At 41.5% G+C, this 20586-nt stretch overlaps 1 protein-coding gene across 1 annotated transcript; it reads right to left on the bottom strand.

Moving 5' to 3' along the window:
• Positions 1 to 583: 583 nt before the first annotated feature.
• Positions 584 to 14714, bottom strand: LOC110503859 (trafficking regulator of GLUT4 1). The gene is made up of 3 exons (XM_021582421.3): positions 13491 to 14714; positions 3726 to 3852; positions 584 to 3396 (listed from the first exon to the last, which is right to left on the bottom strand). Exons 1-3 carry the CDS (start codon positions 13905 to 13907, stop codon positions 3386 to 3388), a joined length of 555 nt encoding a protein of 184 aa, XP_021438096.1. The 5' UTR covers positions 13908 to 14714; the 3' UTR covers positions 584 to 3385.
• Positions 14715 to 20586: the final 5872 nt, after the last annotated feature.

Consider the following 20586-nt stretch of genomic DNA (forward strand, 5'->3'; position numbering starts at 1 on the left):
AAGTATTGTGTACTTTCACTGTGACTCAAGTTCCTCCACAAAGAAGAATAAAGTGAGTTTAAAAGGCTGATTCTAGCACAGCTCACAGATGCAGCTCACGTGAAGGTGTCTAATGACGTGTAGAACCACAAACAAGGAAAGGTGGCGTCACCAAAAAACACGACTATTTGAGAAATCAAGCAAACATTTTTCATCCCATTTTTCAGAGCAACAGGATATACCAAGGGGCTACTGCTGTAGCTAAAGATATCCAATCTTATTCTTTAATAATCAATCAAAAAAAATACTAAAAATGTTAATTATTAGAGTAGTTAGAGTGTGTATATGCTAACATGAGGGTTTAGCTCCACAGCTTTTCCTGTTCTAGTGTTCCAGACAGGAACATTCACTTTGGTCATTGTCAGTGGAGCTACTGCTGCTTTACTCCAGATGCCACTTTAAAAGGCAGGTTGTCTGACCCTTTACATCCCCTCTCTGACACTACCCCTAGACCATTCCTCTATGACATACTCTGTCCATACACAAGCACAAACACACAGATCAATGCTATCCAAACCCACATAAATCAATCCAACTCACCGGAGACCATGCATGGTAATGTTTATTCCAGACATGCAGAATGTTCACAACAGAGATGGAAACCAGCATATACATATGCTATCAAAAGGGGAAGAAATAAGGACATAAAAAAATAGACATTAATTGAAAGTCACTGTTTTACTGACACAGAACCGCATGTATGCATCTCGCAGCAGAAAGATAGTCAGGGAAGTATGTGTTGTAAAAGTGGAATTCCATGTGATAACAGTGAAATTACCAGACAAATGCGTCTTATAGGAATTATGTTGAATTTTGGATGTTTTAATGGCAGACTGAGTCACTGACTCTATCCTGCTGGATTGGGGTCTCCCCCCCTCTCTCTCCTCTGCCGTTTACTCTTACTGTATGACAAAAGCAGCCGTCTACTTTCCCCCCAAGGCAGGTTTCTAAAAGCCCTTTAGGTGTGTGTGGGAAGTTAGTTTGTGCATGCCTGTTGCCCAGAGATAAACATTAGAGCTCTTTCGACAGGGATGTCTCTTCAGCCCACCTGTCAAGTGAAGCACACTGTGGCTGTACGAGCGTGCTATTGTACAATATAACCTGTATAGCAACATGAACTTGCTGCCCTTTTTGTTATCATACCTAAAGATGTGCTGTAAGGCTGTCTTGAGTTCAGTGCTTTTAAACATCGTGACCATGTTGAGTCGTTCAACAGCTGTGGTCCTATTTCTATTTGTTGTTTCTAGAAATACAGTACAGATGCCAAAAATGTTCACATTATATTGTCGAGAGTTTCCAGGTTTTATCTGGTGCTTTGCATGCTTAGACAGGGGCAGAATTGTTTTTTTATTCAGCAAGGAATTAACCAATGTGTGTTCATAGTTTAGAGGATTCAAAAGGAGACCTCAAATGTTAATATGGTGACCTTTTTCACCAATTACAGGTGCTTTTTCAATCATTTTATATCTCTTTGAACATTTTAAATTCAGGCCAGTTTAATTCAATCAAATTATCATAGAATGATTTATCTTTGATCTCATGTGTAGCTAACACCTACATTAACCCTTGATAAGACAAGCAGTTGAATCAAGAAAATATGAATAATCGCTATTGTCAACTTACAGTATTGAAATCAAATGGAAGTTGAAGAGCATCAGTTACGAGAGTAATACAAACATGAATGTAAGTCCAAACAAGGTTGTTACGAAGCATCATGTAGTGGTACTGAAGGTTTTATAAGAGGTGTTATGACCTTCCAGTAAACATCTGAAGTGTGTCAATATAACAGTTCTTTGTTGTGTTGCCGCAGTAGAATTAGAACCAACTGTGGGACTTATTCCAGATGGCATGGTGACACATTTGAATACAGACAAATGAGTGTGTTACGGGTACAGAGAGAACTGCTGCAAATCAATCAATCAAACCTCAAAACAATGTTCCTTTAACGTTAGTGGGTCATTACAATGACATACAAAAACCTGGGTACCGTTTAGCCCAAAGCATGCCTATATAATATTGCATATATATTCTTCATATAAATACATGTCATACCGATACAGCACGGTGGCAATAGGTTAAGGATTGGTGTTGGTCTCTGTAGTACTACAAAATACATTCAGTGAAACAAGTTACATTAACAGTCCAGGTAATGAGACCAGGTACTGGTGTAGGGTGGGTTGGAATTGGAGGGGGGGCAGTGGGGAAGGGGACAGTAATGGTTCTGACAAATTGAATATTCTCAGGCTTATGCCCATGTTCTGGCATGGATGTTTGGAGGGGATGGGGAGGATAGGCATGCGCATTAATATAGTCAGACCCCTCCCACAGCAAGGCAGGGGAGAAGAGGGTTGAAGGGTATTCTGTTTCTGTCCTTACCCACAGTCAACCCACATGGAGCCGAAACACTCACAGTATGTTCAATTCACTCTCCAAAGGCTCTAAGCAACTGGCTCGTTATATCCCAAGGTAAAAACACAGACAAACAAATATGAATTCACAAACTAAATTAAAAAGGTTGGCTATCTACAGTCAAGACATGCATGCAAGTGGTCTCTTATTTTTGTCAAAAACCTACAAAAAAAACAACATAAATTCAAAAACATCTTCTCTGAATTGTGTTCCCTGATCAAATATTACATCCTTCGGCAAACCATAGTAGGCGACAGCCACTGCCGGCCAGGTAGCCATCTTAACTTAAGTCTCAATCATCGCAGCCCAACATACACAACTTTTATAAAATGTGAATTGATATATTAATCTGTATATACTTATATTGCAAATATATCTGTATAGTTGTATATGCTTTCAATGCAGGCGGTCAGGCCAACTAGGTATATATGTAGGTTATTATTCAGCTGTCTTGATGTTTGGAGTCCATTTTCAAGGTCTCCTTCCATTCTTGATACAGAAAAGTTTGTATCACTTCATTCCTCTGTTCCTCCCTCTCTTCTTCATCCTAAGACTATTTGTACTCCACAGAGAATCGAATGAGAGTAGCAAGTCCCTCAAACCAAAAGTCAATCGTCCAACGTTCTTTTGAAACACTTTTTATGTCAAGGATTTTCTTTTTCATCAAGCAAATGTTACTGTAATCTAATGCATGCATATCTGGATATTTTTGCTTTGGTTTATTCATTTGCTAGTGTATTTCCTACTGCATTTCCTACTGCATTTCCTACTCTTCTTTAAACTTCTTAATTTTCTGCCTTGATCTTGATTACAGTGTGGAGTAGGTGATGATATTTATTTTTCATCTCAGGAATCAACGGAATTTATATATTTTTTTCCATGCTGCATCCTCTGCTTGGCTTGCAGCAGTGCTCTTGTTTCATAGTATATACACTGGTCACTTGGTTACTGTTCGGGAGGAGAGAGCAGGGGAGGTGAGAGACAGAAAGGTTAAGGTCCAGTCATTCCTACAGTATGACAGGCTGGTCTGTAGCTGAAACAGCAGAAAGGATACTCTCCTTGCCACAAAGCCAGCCTGCTATAGCTGCAGTCTTTAATCAATCCACACAGAGCACAGAAATCTGCTGAGCTGATACACAGACACACACACTTTCCAGGCATCAATGTGATTGATGACAGACTGGTGTATGTTTATGTATGTTCATATATTACCTTGAAATTGTTATGCAGTATGTGCATGTGTTTATGCACAGCAGCGGTGTGTGTGTGTTACTTACCAGAGACCGTTACAGACACGACTATGATGAGCACACCCAGGAATATGGAAACGACACTGAGGAGTCGAGCCAGTTTACCCAGTCTCTTAGCGCCGTCCATGTCTCCCGACTGCAGGCTGTTTCTTGACTGACGAGGAGAGGAGAGGACACACAACACAAGACCAGATGCATTTACACCCCCACAGAGACACAACCGTCACGACACAATTTGAGTTGTTACGTTTGACATTTTGGTCATTTAGCATACAATCTTATCCAGATCTTGAACTACACCTTTCTCATGTCATCTTTTAGTTATCTTATAGTCAAACTGTCTGACGTCTTACTTCCTGTCTGTATGACTTGTGCTCTTGTAGGAAACCTGAATCTTACAACTGAAACTCTAAAATCCATACAGAGATTCATGGGAAAACTTGTTCTCAAACATACCTGGACATGATTTAATTTGGCAGTTTCACTCAGTCACTGAAATATTTATCAGTTGCTAGTCCATTAATGCACAGAGAAATGACTTTAAAGTGGAATGAACATGAACGCTGAGAGATTTCCTACAGCTCGACAAAATTTGGGACCATTTCATTGCAGACCTTTTATTTATTTACACTTTTGCCAGGTTCTTTATTGAATATTTTACAATAACGACTTGACCAAGAGGTTATCCTTGTTGTATAAAGTATTTCCAATATTTGGAAACCACAGTGAGGCCTATTGATTGAGTGATTATCAAACTTTGTCTGCAAAGCCTTTAGGTTGCTATTGGTTGAAGTTGATGAACAGTGTAGTGTGGGCCTTACTGTAAATCACACAAGGCAGCTTTATACTGTACTATACGTATATCTGTTGCAGACAATAGAGACAGGTTGACAGACTGGAGTGGTGTGTGTGTGTGTCTAAGACGGGACCACAGGAGGTGATTGAGACACACAAAAGACAAATACCTCTGATTATGGCACCGGGTTGCAACTACCCAGTTCCTAGAATGCCACATTCACCCATTAATCCGCCACTGCTTTTATCTTTGGATGAGCAGTAGAAATCCCCCCCTTCCCTCCCCCCCCCACACACACAGCCCCCACTCCACTACACTGCATTATGGAGATCATTAGCTACAAAAAGATCTCTACTCAACAGGATTCTCTCCAAATGACCTCAGCCTCTTGACTCGGGTACTGTGGTGTATTATCTGTTTCTGTCATCACCACATCTAACGGATTGTAAACCAGAATCTAACCAATCATCTCAAAAAATATATAGGAAAACAACAAAATGCTAACCACAGATATACAGTACTATCTGAGCATGAACCAAAAGCACTTCAAGAAGCATGTGGGTGCTGTCCATGGTGCTGGACTGGCCTCTATGAGGGTCTATGTTTTAATTTATATCAAAGTCAGATCAGTTTTAACCACATAATGGAGGAATGAAAGAAGGAAACACTTTCAAAGTATTCTAACTGGGGGGAAATTACATAACTCTGAATTCAATTAGCCTTTATTAAACCATGACATCTATGGAGATGACTGGAGGCTCTGCTGTAATGGTGATCCCACTTCTAGAACACTTTCTTCCCCATCTCCTTCATAATACCCCTCCATTTTTCTCTTTTGATGATGAAAATGATATTGCATTGGCAGAATACAGTAATTCTCTATTAGCTAGGGATGCGTGTGTGTACAGTATGTGAACTTGCGTGAATGTGTGTGTATGTCTAAGCAAGGCGGGCTTCACCGTTTGCTGTTGTGTGTGTGATGCCCGCACTTATGTGCATTTGTGTCTGGCAGGACATCCAGATGTGGTTCAATACTTCCTGTTTAGAGCAGCTACTAGCTATGCATAATGCTGTGTGCATAGCGGCAGCCTCATTCAAATTCAGAACTGGGGGTGATAGTTACGTTTTTGAGCAGGCAGGGAGGAATGCAAATCATAATCTTAAACAGAACACAGTCATGCATTCTTTAAATGTCCTCTGATGCTTTAGGTCTTCTTAAGGACTGATCCGGGACAGCACCCTTCAATTGAATACATTATTTCTGCTTAGACCAGTGATGCTATATTTACTGTCTGATACTTTTTTAATATGCTGTCTGGTATGAGTACCAAAACTGTTAAGGGTTGACGAATAAATCCAGAAGACAACAGTACATGTGCAAATAGCACACCCCAAATGTAAATGCCTATAATATATAAGTAACTGCCAAAATAAAGGAAACACCAACATAAAGTGTCTTAATAGGGCATTGGGGCACCACGAGCCAGAACAGCTTCAATGCACCTTGGTATAGATTCTACATGTTTCTGGAACTCTTTTGGAGGGATGTGGCGTCATTCTTCCATGAGAAATCCCATCATTTGGTGTTCTTTTGATGGTGATGGCAAATGCTGTGTCAGGCGCCACTCCAGAATCTCCCTTAAGTGTTAAGATCTGGTGACTGACACACACACACACACACACACACACACACTTTAAACCATCTCCTTTGAGACTCCTGTTTCCTCTTCTTCATTGCTTAATGAACTCAGGAGCCTCACCTGGGGTGGAAACCCCTGCTTTTTATACTTTGTATCCCTCATTTATTCAATTGTTTCCTTTATTTTGGCAGTTTCCTGTAGATATTGTCATTGAAAGCCTGTGTAACACAGAACGATTTGTAAGCAATTTTTGTTGCAGTTGCAGGTTGCAAACGACGTCATCTCAAGTAACTTTTCTGATAAACAAAGCAACTCAAACACGAATGAGATTACCCTTTTATCACAGCAGAAAACAACACTCCGTCCTCCCTCCCTCACTTGCTCTCCCTCTCATCCCTCTTTCCCCCGTGTATCCCTCCCTTCATCCCTCTTCCCCCTACCCTTCCCCTGTCCTTCCTCCCTCTCCCTCTACCCATGAGCCTCGCTGTCTCTGGTGAGACAGGAACTCACACAGTGCACTGGAAGTCAGATAAGCCTGGGTCAAAGACCTCCAGCTGTATTCTCAGAAAGAGTAAAGTAAGTATGTGTGTGTGTGTGTGTGTGTGTGTGTGTGTGTGTTAGTAGCTGGGGGTAGGTGGAAGGGAGCCTTCAGACTATGTAATACATGGTTGTATTGATTTACAGGAAGAGGGAGACCTGCTCATATTTTTCTTATGAATGTGAAATTCAGCAAAAACCTGGCCTCTCATCCCACCTGCAGTACAACCAGGCAAGCCCACACAACAAGCACACACACATACCCCAGCCCTGTGGTTGTTCCCACTGCAGTCGAGGCTGGAGAGAGGTGGCGGGAGAAAGACAGAGAGAGAATCGGAGATGGAGAGCGAAGGACAGAATCAGAGATGAGATGGAGAGGAAGATGGCGGTAGAGACAGAGAAAGATGGAGAGAGAAAGTTGTAGAACATGGAGAGCTATGAGTCTCTAAGAAAGTGCTCTCCCTCCCTGCTGCTGCTGTCATTAATAATGAAGAGTGTGGTCCCAGGGATGGGAGCAGCCTGGAGGACAGGAATGGTCCTGTACATACACACACACACACACACACACACACAGAGAGAGAGAGAATTGTGCCCAACCCTGGCGTGTGTGTGTATGCCCGTGTGTATTCAGATAACTCTAAAATTACTCCTTTCCTTCTCTCCCTCTTTGAAGTAATCGCTGATCTAACTTGATTTGAAAGGCGAGATCAAGAGTTCCACTACGACCTAGCTTCTACCAATCCAGTCACGTCAGATCAGTGACCACTTTAAGGGAGGAATGACAGTAGGACACATTTCTACAGTATTGGAACGGAGCCCAAGGGCAGGGCAGGGTTAGGAAACCCTGGTGTGTAAGAGTTCACTGAAACCCCTAATTCAACAACTCCACAACTTTATCAGATGGATGTTACGTCCCTAAACAGACCACTGATCTTAACCACATTCAATTGGTCAGTCTATGTCTAAAAACAATTGGGTAGATTTTGAGAGTTAATTTACCAATCACATAATGTTTTGTTTTGTATTCCCATTGTGATTGGTACCTTAACTTATAGGACGCCATGTTAAGAGATCACTGATCTGACCGAGTTGGATCGGTGAAAACAATGTTTCTACCCTTCTGCTTACAACAACCTCATTATGTCAAATCAGATACAGTGGGGCAAAAAAGTATTTAGTCAGCCACCTATTGTGCAAGTTCTCCCTCTTAAAAAGATGAGAGAGGCCTGTAATTTTCATCATAGGTACACTTCAACTATGACAGACAAAATGAGAAGTTACCTGTATTAATGGCACCTGCTTGAACTTGTTATCAGTATAAAAGACACCTGTCCACAACCTCAAACAGTCACACTCCAAACTCCACTATGGCCAAGACCAAAGAGCTGTCAAAGGACACCAGAAATAAAATTGTAGACCTGCACCAGGCTGGGAAGACTGAATCTGCAATAGGTAAGCAGCTTGGTTTGAAGAAATCAACTGTGGGAGCAATTATTAGGAAATGGAAGACATACAAGACCACTAATAATCTCCCTTGATTTGGGGCTCCACGCAAGATCTCACACCGTGGGGTCAAAATGATCATAAGAACGGTGAGCAAAAATCCCAGAACCACACGGGGGGACCTAGTGAATGACCTGCAGAGAGCTGGGACCAAAGTAACAAAGCCTACCATCAGTAACACACTACGCCGCCAGGGACTCAAATCCTGCAGTGCCAGACGTGTCCCCCTGCTTAAGCCAGTACATGTCCAGGCCCGTCTGAAGTTTGCTAAAGAGCATTTGGATGATCCAGAAGAAGATTGGGAGAATGTCATATGGTCAGATGAAACCAAAATATAACTTTTTGGTAAAAACTTGCCTCATCGTGTTTGGAAGACAAAGAATGCTGAGTTGCATCCAAAGAACACCATACCTACTGTGAAGCATGGGGGTGGAAACATGGGGCCATGTATCGTGAGATTTTGAGTGAAAACCTCCTTCCATCAGCAAGGGCATTGAAGATGAAACGTGGCTGGGTCTTTCAGCATGACAATGATCCCAAACACACCGCCCGGGCAACGAAGGACTGGCTTCATAAGAAGCATTTCAAGGTCCTGGAGTGGCCTAGCCAGTCTCCAGATCTCAACCCCATAGAAAATCTTTGGAGGGAGTTGAAAGTCCGTGTTGCCCAGCAACAGCACCAAAACATCACTGCTCTAGAGGAGATCTGCATGGAGGAATGGGCCAAAATACCAGCAACAGTGTGCGAAAACCTTGTGAAGACTTACAGAAAACGTTTGACCTCTGTCATTGCCAACAAAGGGTATATAACAAAGTATTGAGATAAACTTTTGTTATTGACCAAATACTTATTTTCCACCATAATTTGCAAATAAATTCATTGAAAATCCCACAATGTGATTATTTGGATGTTCTTTTCTCATTTTGTCTGTCATAGTTGAGGTGTACCTATGATAAATTACAGGCCTCTCTCATCTTTTTAAGTGGGAGAACTTGCACATTTGGTGGCTGACTAAATACTTTTTTGCCCCACTGTATCTCCTCAATGATGGACAGATACGGCTTTGAAGTATCCACATAAGGCATCATGACTCCTCATTAATGGTTGTTTTCCCCCAGGGCAAACAGTCAAAGAGCTGGGAGGTTGGTACATGTGGACAGTAAATTGGATTGTGCGTAGAAGGCTTGAATGAGGCAAGCCTGTATCTCTAAGGAAGAGAAAGACTGGAGAAAGTATTCCATTATTCTATTCCAGACGTAGACTGATGATTCACATAGTTGAATCCACTGTCATGTATTCGAGGAAACAATGACAATGGTGCATTGTTTTATCCATACTACATTAAGAGGCTGTTTCCAGGGCACAGATTAAGCCTAGTTCGGGAGTAAAAAGCATGCTCAATGGAAAATCGCCATTGAAAATGCTTTTTAGTCCAGGTTAAATGTAGTAGGGTGTAGTACTATATCAGCAGAGCTACTTCAGTAATAGCTAATTTGCTGCTACAAATGCTTTTAGACTTTTACCTAAGTAGTATTTTACCGGGTGACTTTCACTTTTACTTACTTAAGTATGACAATTGGGTAACTATTCCACCATTGTCCTTTCCAAGTTTTCAGAGGGAATGCTGATTTCAAAACTACCCAACGTAGCAGCTGCACAAGATTACTAATAAGCCATTTAGACACGCACACACACACACACACACACAAGGCTCCCCCTTCCCACACCTTAAAAGAAAGAGAAAAATATCCATTGGGCTGAGGCTTGAAGCTCATATTTCACCAGTGAACGTGCCGAGCGTGCAGTAGCAGTTTGGGCCTAGCAGTCAGTCCCATTACCTGGAAAGGCCTGCACAGCCAATAAAAGCCCATGACCTTGTCTCTCTCTGCCTCTCCACACCACAGAATTGACTCCACGTCTTCTGCGTCTGCCAGCAGCAACCTCAATACCAATAGTCATCAGTACAGCTGTCTTACATCTGTTAAGCCTAACTTGCTTTTCTACTTACAGATCAGCATGAGTTGGCCATTGGTGGTTGAACAAGATATACTGTACAATATATAATATATATACTATTACGTTTTCTTATGCCTTAGGTGATTGAGCAATATACTGTATTATTAACCAGTTGTTTGGTATTCAGTGTTATGAAATTATGGAATGAATTTATCCACACGTGTTGATAAAGAATGTAGGCAAAAGTCATTTTCCCCTTTTTAAATAAAGATTTTAGGATTTATTATATTTTTCCCTTTTGATTAAACTCCTATCTGTTTCAGTGTTAGAAAATGTGTTCTAGCCAATCTGTAGGCTGCCTGAATAATCTTCACAAGTCCACCCCTGTGGCGGGCAGGTAATATTGTAATTTCCTATCCTGATGCTAGCCCTGTATTCCCCTTCCCTGTGTGTGTGTGTGTGCGTGTGTGTGTGTGTGTGTGTGTGTGTGTGTGTGTGTGTGAGAGAGAGAGAGATTGTCTTGCTCCCCTCAGGACTGAAAAGATGTTTATCAAAGCTACGTAGCTGGCTAACTGTTGCAATTTGCCCTCTGCAGAAAGGTTCAATTGACTTCTATCGCCTTCTATTGAGTTAGTGGCCATCTCTGGTTTCTACCCCTCCCATCTCATCTTCCCTCTCTTTCTCTCCCTCCCTCTGTCAGCTACGATGCTGGGTCCATTAGGAGAGAACTGTTGTTGTCAGAACTGCCATGTTTTATAAACTGAATGTTTTATTATTGTGTGCTATCCCTGTCTTTGAGTCATCCTGCAAGCCCAAAGATAGAAGACACATGCGCCAAATTGTGTTCTTCTAAACTGGCTAGAGCCATTTATACCTGGACCAAACTTATCTTATTAGAACACTAGCATAGAAAATGTAGCCTGCAGCAAGGACAGACGCCAACATGTAGGCCAGTCACAACTTAAGTCAGACACAAACTCTGTGGAGGTTTCAGCATCATAACCGCAGTGTAATGAGATCTATAAAAAACACCTGAAACATCTCAGTACTTTCAACACAACCCTCTCCAAAACTTCTCTAGCTATTACACTCTTAGAAAAAAAGTGCTAAGGAGAACCATACATTTTTCTGTTTGTCCACATAGGAGGGGAACATTTTTTGGCGCTTCAAAGAACCCCATGTAAATGATTCAACCTATCTGGCTCTTCCAGGCCTTTTTTTGAGGGCCTAGTTATACTCTATATGGTTTGACACAACCTGTGTGCACGAGGCTTAACACTATAGCCTACATACACTGTGCCTCTCTTAGGGCTATGGAAGTCATGATATTTTGTCAGGCGGTTATTGTCATGCAAAAGACTGCCAGTCTCACGGTAAAGTACCGTTAATTAACATAAACAAGTTTAGCATCTCCAGGACTCCACAAATACACGCCACATACAAGCTGCTGATGCGTGCCTTTGGAACATCTACATTTAAAAAGTCTAATAAATAAATTGAATATAAACCATAACAATAAATCCATTATTTATTTTACGCAGGTCTAAAGAAACATAATATGAAGGACATTTATTTCAGAAGAACAAAATATGAGTTGGCCTACTGTATGTTATCTGGGTATGGGCCTTGCCATAGGCTGTAGCTTGTTCATTTAGCAAACAAGATATGCTTATAAGTCCTGTGCCATTATTTTATATTATACCACAGCATTGTTGAATACTCGTTTCTGATTGGCTAGAAGGGCATTCTAGAGTGGACATTAAAACCAGATAAAGGGACAGTTGGCAAAGATATTGGGACATCTTGCAATCATGACGCAGTAAGCGCCTACACACTTGCTACTTACTACAAAGTTACAGAACCACACAAACCGACATTTAATACATTGTAAACACTTAGGAAAGACTTAGCTAGGTAGCTAGCATTGATTTGTTTTTGCAGAGACATTTTTTTGGAGCAACTGATGACCTAACGTGGTGAGTGATGAACATTAATTTCTCTGGTCCCTACTGCAGTGTTGCAGTCATGACGCAAGTGGCGCTATGCTGTCAAATCACGTTTCTAGGTTGAACAGCTGTTTTCAGCAACTGATATTTTTTAATTTGGTTGTCATATTGGCAGGTTTGCTAGCAACAAACTATTTAGCTAACTTCTACCCTAATTTTGGATTTGCAGTGCGATCTCCTCGTAATGAACACTGTCAAGTGTCCTGACGAGAAGGCAAACATTGTTATGGATGTATCCAAATGAATGTCAATCGAAAACAGCTACTGTCCATTTCGTTGTGTTAGGCTTTGAAACAACATCCACATCGAAAATGTGTTCCACACAGTTTCAACCTGTTGTTAAAACTTCTATCTTCAAATTGATCAATCCAACTCAATAATACACGATTTTAATCACAATGCATTTTGTGTGTATTACACATTTTTCTGTCTTTATCACGCATTATCAACTCAACTTTGTTGTGGCTAACATTAGCTAGGCTAGCTATGTGGCTAACGTTAGTTTGTTACGAGTGATGGATATGTCATGTTATCCCAGTTTTTGCGATCCCTCCAAATGTAAGCAGACTTTTGCTGAAAAACAATATAATTCTGGTCAGCATCCTCATTGATAAATCTGCTGCAACAAAGGCTACATCAATGTGCCAACACTGGCCATATTATTGCCCAACTGGGACATCATGTGCATGGCACCCAGTACAGGAAGTGCAAGTATGCTGCAAATCTTTTCTGAATGAAGCAGCAGGGAGGGCTGTAATTGAGTGCCTCCCCTCCCTTCCCACCTCCATTCCCACAAGGTAGGCTAAAGTAGTTGAAAAAATAAATGTGATCGATATACTGTCCTTTTCCCTTTATCATACAATTATTTGTTGAATAGTTGTAGATTTAGGCCTCTATACAATCCATATCGCGGAAATTTAGCGTTACAGCATGATTGAAATTTAAATATAATGTTCCGTGTTAGCAGAGACTGCATTCAAGGTAAACACTGCATATGTCGGCAAAATCGGAAATGACCTTTACATTTCTAGCATGCAATCTGTAAACTTCAGCGATACAGATTGAATAGAGCCCGTAGGCCTACACTTGATTACGAATGGATAAAAAGGGGCTTTCGAATTCAACTTGGCTATTGGGCTACGATTTAGTGGAAACAGTCTGCATTCTAAACAATGCTGTTTGAGGTTATTACTAGTGTTAATATCCTAGGTCTATTTTATTAAGAAATTGCAAATAATTATTCCCTTATATCCCGATGTTTCATATATCAACACAGCATGGACAGTGAATTGACAAGAAACGACAGGCGTTTTTAGACCCCACTTTCCTAGACAGCCGATAGATATCCACTTACCATAATTGAAAATAACAAAGCAACAATGCTGACGGGCCAGACAGGGCAGAAGCAGGACAATATGACCAGTATGAGGTAGTCTTTGGGCTTTTGCGCTTCTTGGACCGCGGCGTTTCCGATGGAAGATGTGCAACTGCGACTCAAACTGACCCGGGACGGGGAAAGGGGGGCAGCAGCAAGGTGCCCTGCAGAGCCCGACCTAAAGGGCAAACTGTGGCCGTTCTGGTCTACATCCAGGTTTTTGTCGCTCCCCACGTTGACTGTGAAGGAGGAGGACATTTTCATACCGTTGCCGCCAGCGGGCTCGGTGGTCACGGGGCTGAGAAGTTTCTCCGTCTCCTGAGACTCGTTGGCGGGTGCGCGACCGCTCTCACCCAGGTTAGATTTCTCGAATTCAGTGTCTATGTTGATTGCCATTTCTTCAAAATCCAAAATATTTAAATTAGTTTCCAATAGAGGAAAAAAATGCCTACTCGTGTAAAGTACTAAGACTGGTTATAGTGGTGCTATATTCCCATTCTTTGACCTGATAAAAAATATATAGTTTAATTTATTTTTCGATTTTACAATACAAGACTACTAAGACTATGACTACCCACTGTAACCAATTGCGTGGCAAGTTGATATATATACTAATGCACCATTTAGGTTGGCTATGTCAACCACATGCGTTATAAATCAACCCCCTTCAATTAGAGATAAAACATATAGTGGTATTTTCCCGTTGGATTTTCGCATAATTCCTCCTCTAGAATCAAGAATGCCTTCCGCCTCAATTCCGCATTTCCATTCAATCCATACGCGCTATCGGAAAGCGATCTCCTCTGAAATGTGCACTCCCTCTCTCCATCTGTAACGCCAGACCCAAAGAACAAATCACTCAGTGAAGCGCCTGTCGCCTGCCTTTTCAATCCCACCGCGATCCACAATTATTACCAGCTTTATATCTCACTTAAATAAACGTTTTCTTTTTCATTCAAAGTAATAAAGAATGACGGAATGAGATTATTTTCAAACAAATATACCCCTAGAAACAGAGAAAGTGAGTTTGTGTCCTGTGTGTTGTTCCGCAACGGGTCGTGTGTCAAGACTGTTTCTCACGCTGCAGCAAGAGAGCCACTGGGATGAACTTGTAGCAGAGCAGTGCGGCGCCCCCTCCCCGTACCACTCCTCTCCTCCCCTTTCTTTCTCTCCTTCCGTCCTTCCCAACATCAGCACCACTATGGAAGCGCGCCAGGAGCAGTAGAGGCAGGGCAGAATCTCTCTGGCGCTTTGATCCCCGCGTGGGACGCCTCAAAGCCTCTTATAATATAGGCTAATATAGGCCACTTATACTATTCAAATTTTTCAAATTTATAGATATATCATTAATGATCTTAGGTTTGTTTGTGTAGATTTGCTCAATGTCCCAAGGACACGCTTGATTGAAAACGTGTACACCGTGTGGTAGGAATGTTAATTGTCTTTCACTATGCTCCCTTTACGCAGCAGGTCAGGAACCTTATATAGCCTACTGGTAAATTAATACCAAATCAATAACCTACCACGGGGGTTGGTTTTATTTGTGGATACTGACATAGAAACTTTGTAGTTCAACCTTGAATTTAGGCTTCCATCCACATTCTGTATCGACTGATTATAAACAGTGGGTACACTTTTTCGGATACAGCATTTAAAGCTGTAACTAGATTGATACTATGTAGAGCCCTAAAGTGCTTAATGTAATGATACATGTTATGTTTTCTGCTGCTATGGTCCAAAGTGAGGACCTATGACAAGTGAGGGCAGTTGGGTGCTTTCTGTTTTTGTGTCCTACACTCTTAAAAAAGGTTCCTTATAGGACCCAAAAGGGTTATATTGCTTGCTTCATATATGGATCAGAACCTTAGATGTTCTTCTTCACTGAACCAAAATGGTTCCATATGGTTCCCTGAATGGTGACATTTATGAATTATGGCTACTACTTTTAAATATAAATATTTTTTTGCTAACAATATAATTGAATAAACAATTAAATAATGGACAATAGAATAAATACTAGCATCGTTTTTAGAATGTATTGTCATTATATGCAACAACAAAAAGTTTGGAAATATGCATTGGTGGGCAGGAAGGCATGACTTTGTTTGAATGATGGCCCACATCAACTCTGGCTGACTTCTTTACAATACAATATAATGCAAAACAATGCAAATTTGTCCAGTTACAGCGAACAATAAAAATGTGTCTTCTGCTCCGTTCTCATTCCCCCAAACGGCAAACCTCAAACATACAGTTTAGATGTGCACATGTTTAAGTTGCAGTGCAGTGCCCCTGGACGAAGAGCATATTGTGTGGTTAAGGGCCTTGCTCAAGGGTCCAACGGAATTCAATACAAAACCTAGGAGGCTCGTGGTTCTCACCCCTTTCCACAGACTTCCACAGTAATGATGACAGCTTCAGGAGGACATCCTGCATGAACTGACATGTTGCCCACCCAATCAAAGGATCAGATAATTAATTTAGTACTGAAAGCATAATCTACAGCTAGCTAGCACTGCAGTGTATAAAATGTGCTGAGTTGTTGAGTCAAAGAGAGAAAAATACAATAGTTGAACAGTTTTGAACAGATGTATTTCTTCAAAAATGAAGGAGAAGCAAGAGAGAGGGAGAGTGAGCTAGCTATATTTCTACTTTCTTAGCTAGCGAATGTAGCTAGCTAGTTTAGCCTACTCAAACACCTGGCTCAAAAAGAGAGGGATGCTATGTTACCTAGCTGCTATGGCTATCCAACACTAGAACTCTTCCAAGTCAAGGTAAGCTTTTGGATTTATACATTTATTGCCACTGGGGACCGCCGATGTAACTGCTAAACTGCTTGCTAACTGTACACTGTACTGCATGATTGTAGCGGGTTTACTGACGCTTTGGTTCTACTAGCTATGTTGACTTGACGTTAGCTAATATGGTGACATCGATGTAGGCTCTGTGTAGTGGTTCGCGGTTATGACATGAAGGTTTGGCCTGGAAAGGTTTTTTCACCGTGTCACTGACGGCTGATGTGTTGTGCACTGAAGTCCACAAGCGAAGTGAATAGGTGAGAGGAGGAGAGGGCATAGATGTGAGAAGGAATTATCCATTGATCAAAGGAATCATGCTATTTGTATGTGGCAGCTATGAAAGTGAACTGTGTTTGTGTGTGATCAGGGGTGTATTCATTCTGCCGATTCTGTTGAAAAAAAGTTTCTTATAGGGAAGCAAACGGAACAAAACGGGGATAAACATACCTGAATTTGTCCAATAGAAACTCTTGTTTGCGACTGTTGGACTAATGATTACACCCTAAATCAGCTAGATGCAGGCAAGAGTGTGCAAGGCAGTATTGAATGTATCACTGTCTGTCACCTTGATTACTCAAATTTCTCTCAATCTGTGCACCTACGCTGTAAACTTTCATTCATAGGCTCAGTTGTAGCAACCTCATGATGGGTATAGGGACATTATGAGTGTCATGTAGTAGCCTAAACCTATTGAGCTGGGTGAATGGAATATGAATGACATCCAATATGTTGTAATAGAAAGAAGGCCATGCTCCCAAAAAATAATTGTCCTCCCTCATCTTAAAGAGCACCGACCGCCACTGGCAGACATACAGTATATAATTACTATGATGTAGAAGACCAATACATGCAGTTGTTGTCAGCTGCAGCCGAAAGAGAGATCCTCTGCCTCTGATGGTCCTGGGTTACTGACAGACTGAGCAAAACATAGATAGTGTGTTAAAAGTAATGTAATGATTAACTAGGCTATTGTATCATCAAGACTTATTATACATCATTTATTATAAATAATTTTATGCATACCTCCTCTCAGTCAGCAACGGTCTTCAAATGGCTTCATGAAACATGGTCCCCTCAATTGACTCCATACTGAAATACTGAAATAAAAGTATCAATTAGATAATTGCCAATGCTCTATTTGGCATGTCCCATAATAAAAAATCATGTTTAGTTAAAAGAGTTAGCTGGCTAACTTGTAAAGTGGTAAATTAAAGTAGCCTAGCTAGATTTTTCTGTTTAGCTAGCTAAGTTAGCTAGCTTACAAACATGCTCAAATTCTAATAACGTTTCAACTTTTTTTTAATCTAGCCTATCATATTATTTTGGCTTCATATATTTGAATTAAAAAAGGTACTTTGCTTATCTCTTCATCATCGCATTTGTTTTCAGAAATAACAAAACATTCCGAAAAGCTGTGGTTGTTCAATGCACATTTAACAAGGTCAAAAATCCCGAACTATGTTTTGCAATGCTCCCATGTAGAGAAATAGAGCCTGAGAGAAGAGCCTATTCATCATGGGAGAGTGGGAAATGTGGTGCCCCAGTGTCCAAGTACACTACACGTAGATGTGTGTGAAAACACTTCATCACTGGTAAGACATTTCACTTGTTTAGTATAGTCTGTAACTCCACTCACTACTTGAAGCTGTATAGTCCGTCTGTTTGTGTTGTTGGTCTTGGCTAGATGAATGTTCTGGTTGGTAGCTGGTCGGTAGCACTCACTCACTCACATGGCTGCTACCTCTGTCATGAAAAGGGACACGAGGGTAGTGAGAACGCTCGGGAGCAGGCATTGTTGAAATGTAATCTTTAGACATGTTGTACTTTTCTTAAATGTAGTTTGTAATTTACTAAAACAAGCAGACAAAAAGAAAATTGCATTTGAAAAAAGTAAAGTTTTTGCTGTAACCTAGGTAACCACCGGTTATTTTCCAGGCAGGCAGGGCAGCGACGTTCTATCTTATACCGACCGGGACTATGCTTTTATTAAACACATTATTTCCTCTTGCTTCTATCTAGCATTTAGTTTGCAACAGCATAGGTTTGTATGAACCTTTCTGTTTGCCACTCAGACCTCTGCAACAATGTTGCAAAATATGATTTCAATCTCTCCCTGCCATAGAGACATAACGTGTCAGACGTCCAATAGACATTTTTTTGACCAGGTGAAATCATGAAGCTGCATCATTATGTCACTTGTGCGCCCTCTCCGGCCTCTAGGTCACCAGACTGCTGATTCTTGTGCACACCTGTCACCATCGTCACACGCACCAGCGCCTCATGACACTCACCTGGACTCCATGACCTCCTTTGATTACCTTCACTATATTTGTCACCCCCCTTGCTTCTTTCCTCAGGTGCTATTGACTCTGTTTCATGTCAGTGCGTTGTTTGTGTTTCTTGTTTTATGTACCGTTTATTTATTAAACACTCGCTCCCTGTACTTGCTTCCCGACTCTCAGTGTACATTGTTACAGAATAACACCTCACCTAAGGGAAGCATCAGGGAGTGTTTTTTGTTTGTTTTTGTGTTGGAACGTATGTTGGATCCTGGTGTCAGTACTAGAGCTACCGGGGAGGCCTCAGCCGGCTCCTCAGGCTCTCACACCTCAGCCGGTTCGTCGGACTCTCACATTTTTTGTTAATACTAGATAGGGTTCTTTAATCTCATCAAAAAATCTAAAGGTTCTATAAAGAACCCCAAAAAAACATTTTTTCTAAGAGTGTACAGAGAATGGGATATGACAAACAGGGGATTCCCTGAATGAAAGTGAGCTCGCTGAATGGCATCGACCTGATACTGTACACAAATACATGTGGCTCTCAGACATTTACCCAATTATATTACATAACTTACTGGTGCCAGCTGTGGGTGGGTGGGTGGGTGTGCTGTCTATCATGCCATTGTGGGAGTGTCTCCATCACTAACCTGTATGTGACCCCTATCTATCACTCAGACACTGCAATTACCTATCATTCCTTTCACAGCAAAGTGACCCTTCATGTTACCATGCAGGCCATCAGAAGGCATATCAGGTCAACACAATAACTTAGAGCAGGGTTCTCCAATTATGCTCCTGGAGAGCACGGGGTCAGGCTTTTGTCCCAGCCCAGCACTAACACTTCCTGTTTCCAATAATCAACTAATCAGAGCCTTTAGTCTCGACCATGATTAGTGTAACAGGTGTGTTAGTGCTGGGCTGGAACAAAAGCTAGAAGCATCTGTTTTAGAGTGTCCTCTGTTGGAGACCTTTGTTGGAGATTGTACTGCCATTGTGCCATACTGGTGAATTAATTATCATATCAACTTTTATAGTACAGTATTTAGCCCTGAGGTGTATGCTATAGAAATAATGCCATCTAGTGGAATGTAATGGTGGCAACAAGATACAGAGAATTGTCTAAGCTTATTGACGGTATACATTTTTTGTCAGTGTATGAAAATCCCTTTAAACAATATAGATACACGAAATGAACAAAAGTATGTGGACACCCCTTCATTAGTGGATTCAGATATTTCAGCCACACCCATTGCTGACAGGTGTATAAAATCGAGCACACCGCCATGCATTTTCCATAGACAAACATTAGCAGTAGAATGGCTTTAACGAAGAGCTCAGACTTTCAACGTGGCAGCGTCATAGGATGCCACCTTTCCAACAAGTCAGTTCGTCAAGTTTCTGCCCTGCTAGAGCTTCCCCGGTCAACTATAAATGCTGTTATTGTGAAGTGGAAACGTCTAAGAGAAACAACGGCTCGGTCGCTAAGTGGTAGGCCACACAAACTCACCGAATGGGACCGCCCAAGTGCTGAAGAGCATAGCGCGTATAAATTGTCTGTCCTCAGTTGCAACACTCACTACCAAGTTCCAAACTGCCTCTGGAAGCAATGTCAGCACAATAACTGTTCTTTGGGAGCTTCATGAAATGGGTTTACATGGCCAGGCAGTCGCACACAAGCCTAAGATCACCATGTGCAATGCCAAGCGTCGGCTGGAGTGGTGTAAAGCTCGCTGCCATTGGACTCTGGAGCAGTGGAAACGCTTTCTCTGGAGTGATGAATCACGCTTCACCATCTGGCAGTCCGACAGACGAATCTGGGTTTGGCGGATGCCAGCAGAACACTATCTGCCCAAATGTAAAGTCTGGTGGAAGAAGAATAATGGTCTGGAGCTGTTTTTCATGGTTCGGGCTAGGCCCCTTAGTTCCAGTGAAGGGAAATCTTAACACTACAACATACAATTACATTCTAGACGGTTCTGTGCTTCCAACTTTGTG

Source organism: Oncorhynchus mykiss, chromosome 24, assembly GCF_057628025.1.
Source record: "Oncorhynchus mykiss isolate SJ-2025 chromosome 24, ASM5762802v1, whole genome shotgun sequence".
NCBI lineage: Eukaryota > Metazoa > Chordata > Actinopteri > Salmoniformes > Salmonidae > Oncorhynchus > Oncorhynchus mykiss.

Coding starts and splice junctions, on each gene's coding strand:
- LOC110503859 (XM_021582421.3), bottom strand. CDS start 13,907: ATGGCAATCAACATAGACACTGAATTCGAGAAATCTAACCTGGGTGAG. Junction 3,853..13,490: donor CTTTGTTATTTTCAATTATG/GTAAGTGGATAT, acceptor TCTCCTCGTCAG/TCAAGAAACAGCCTGCAGTC.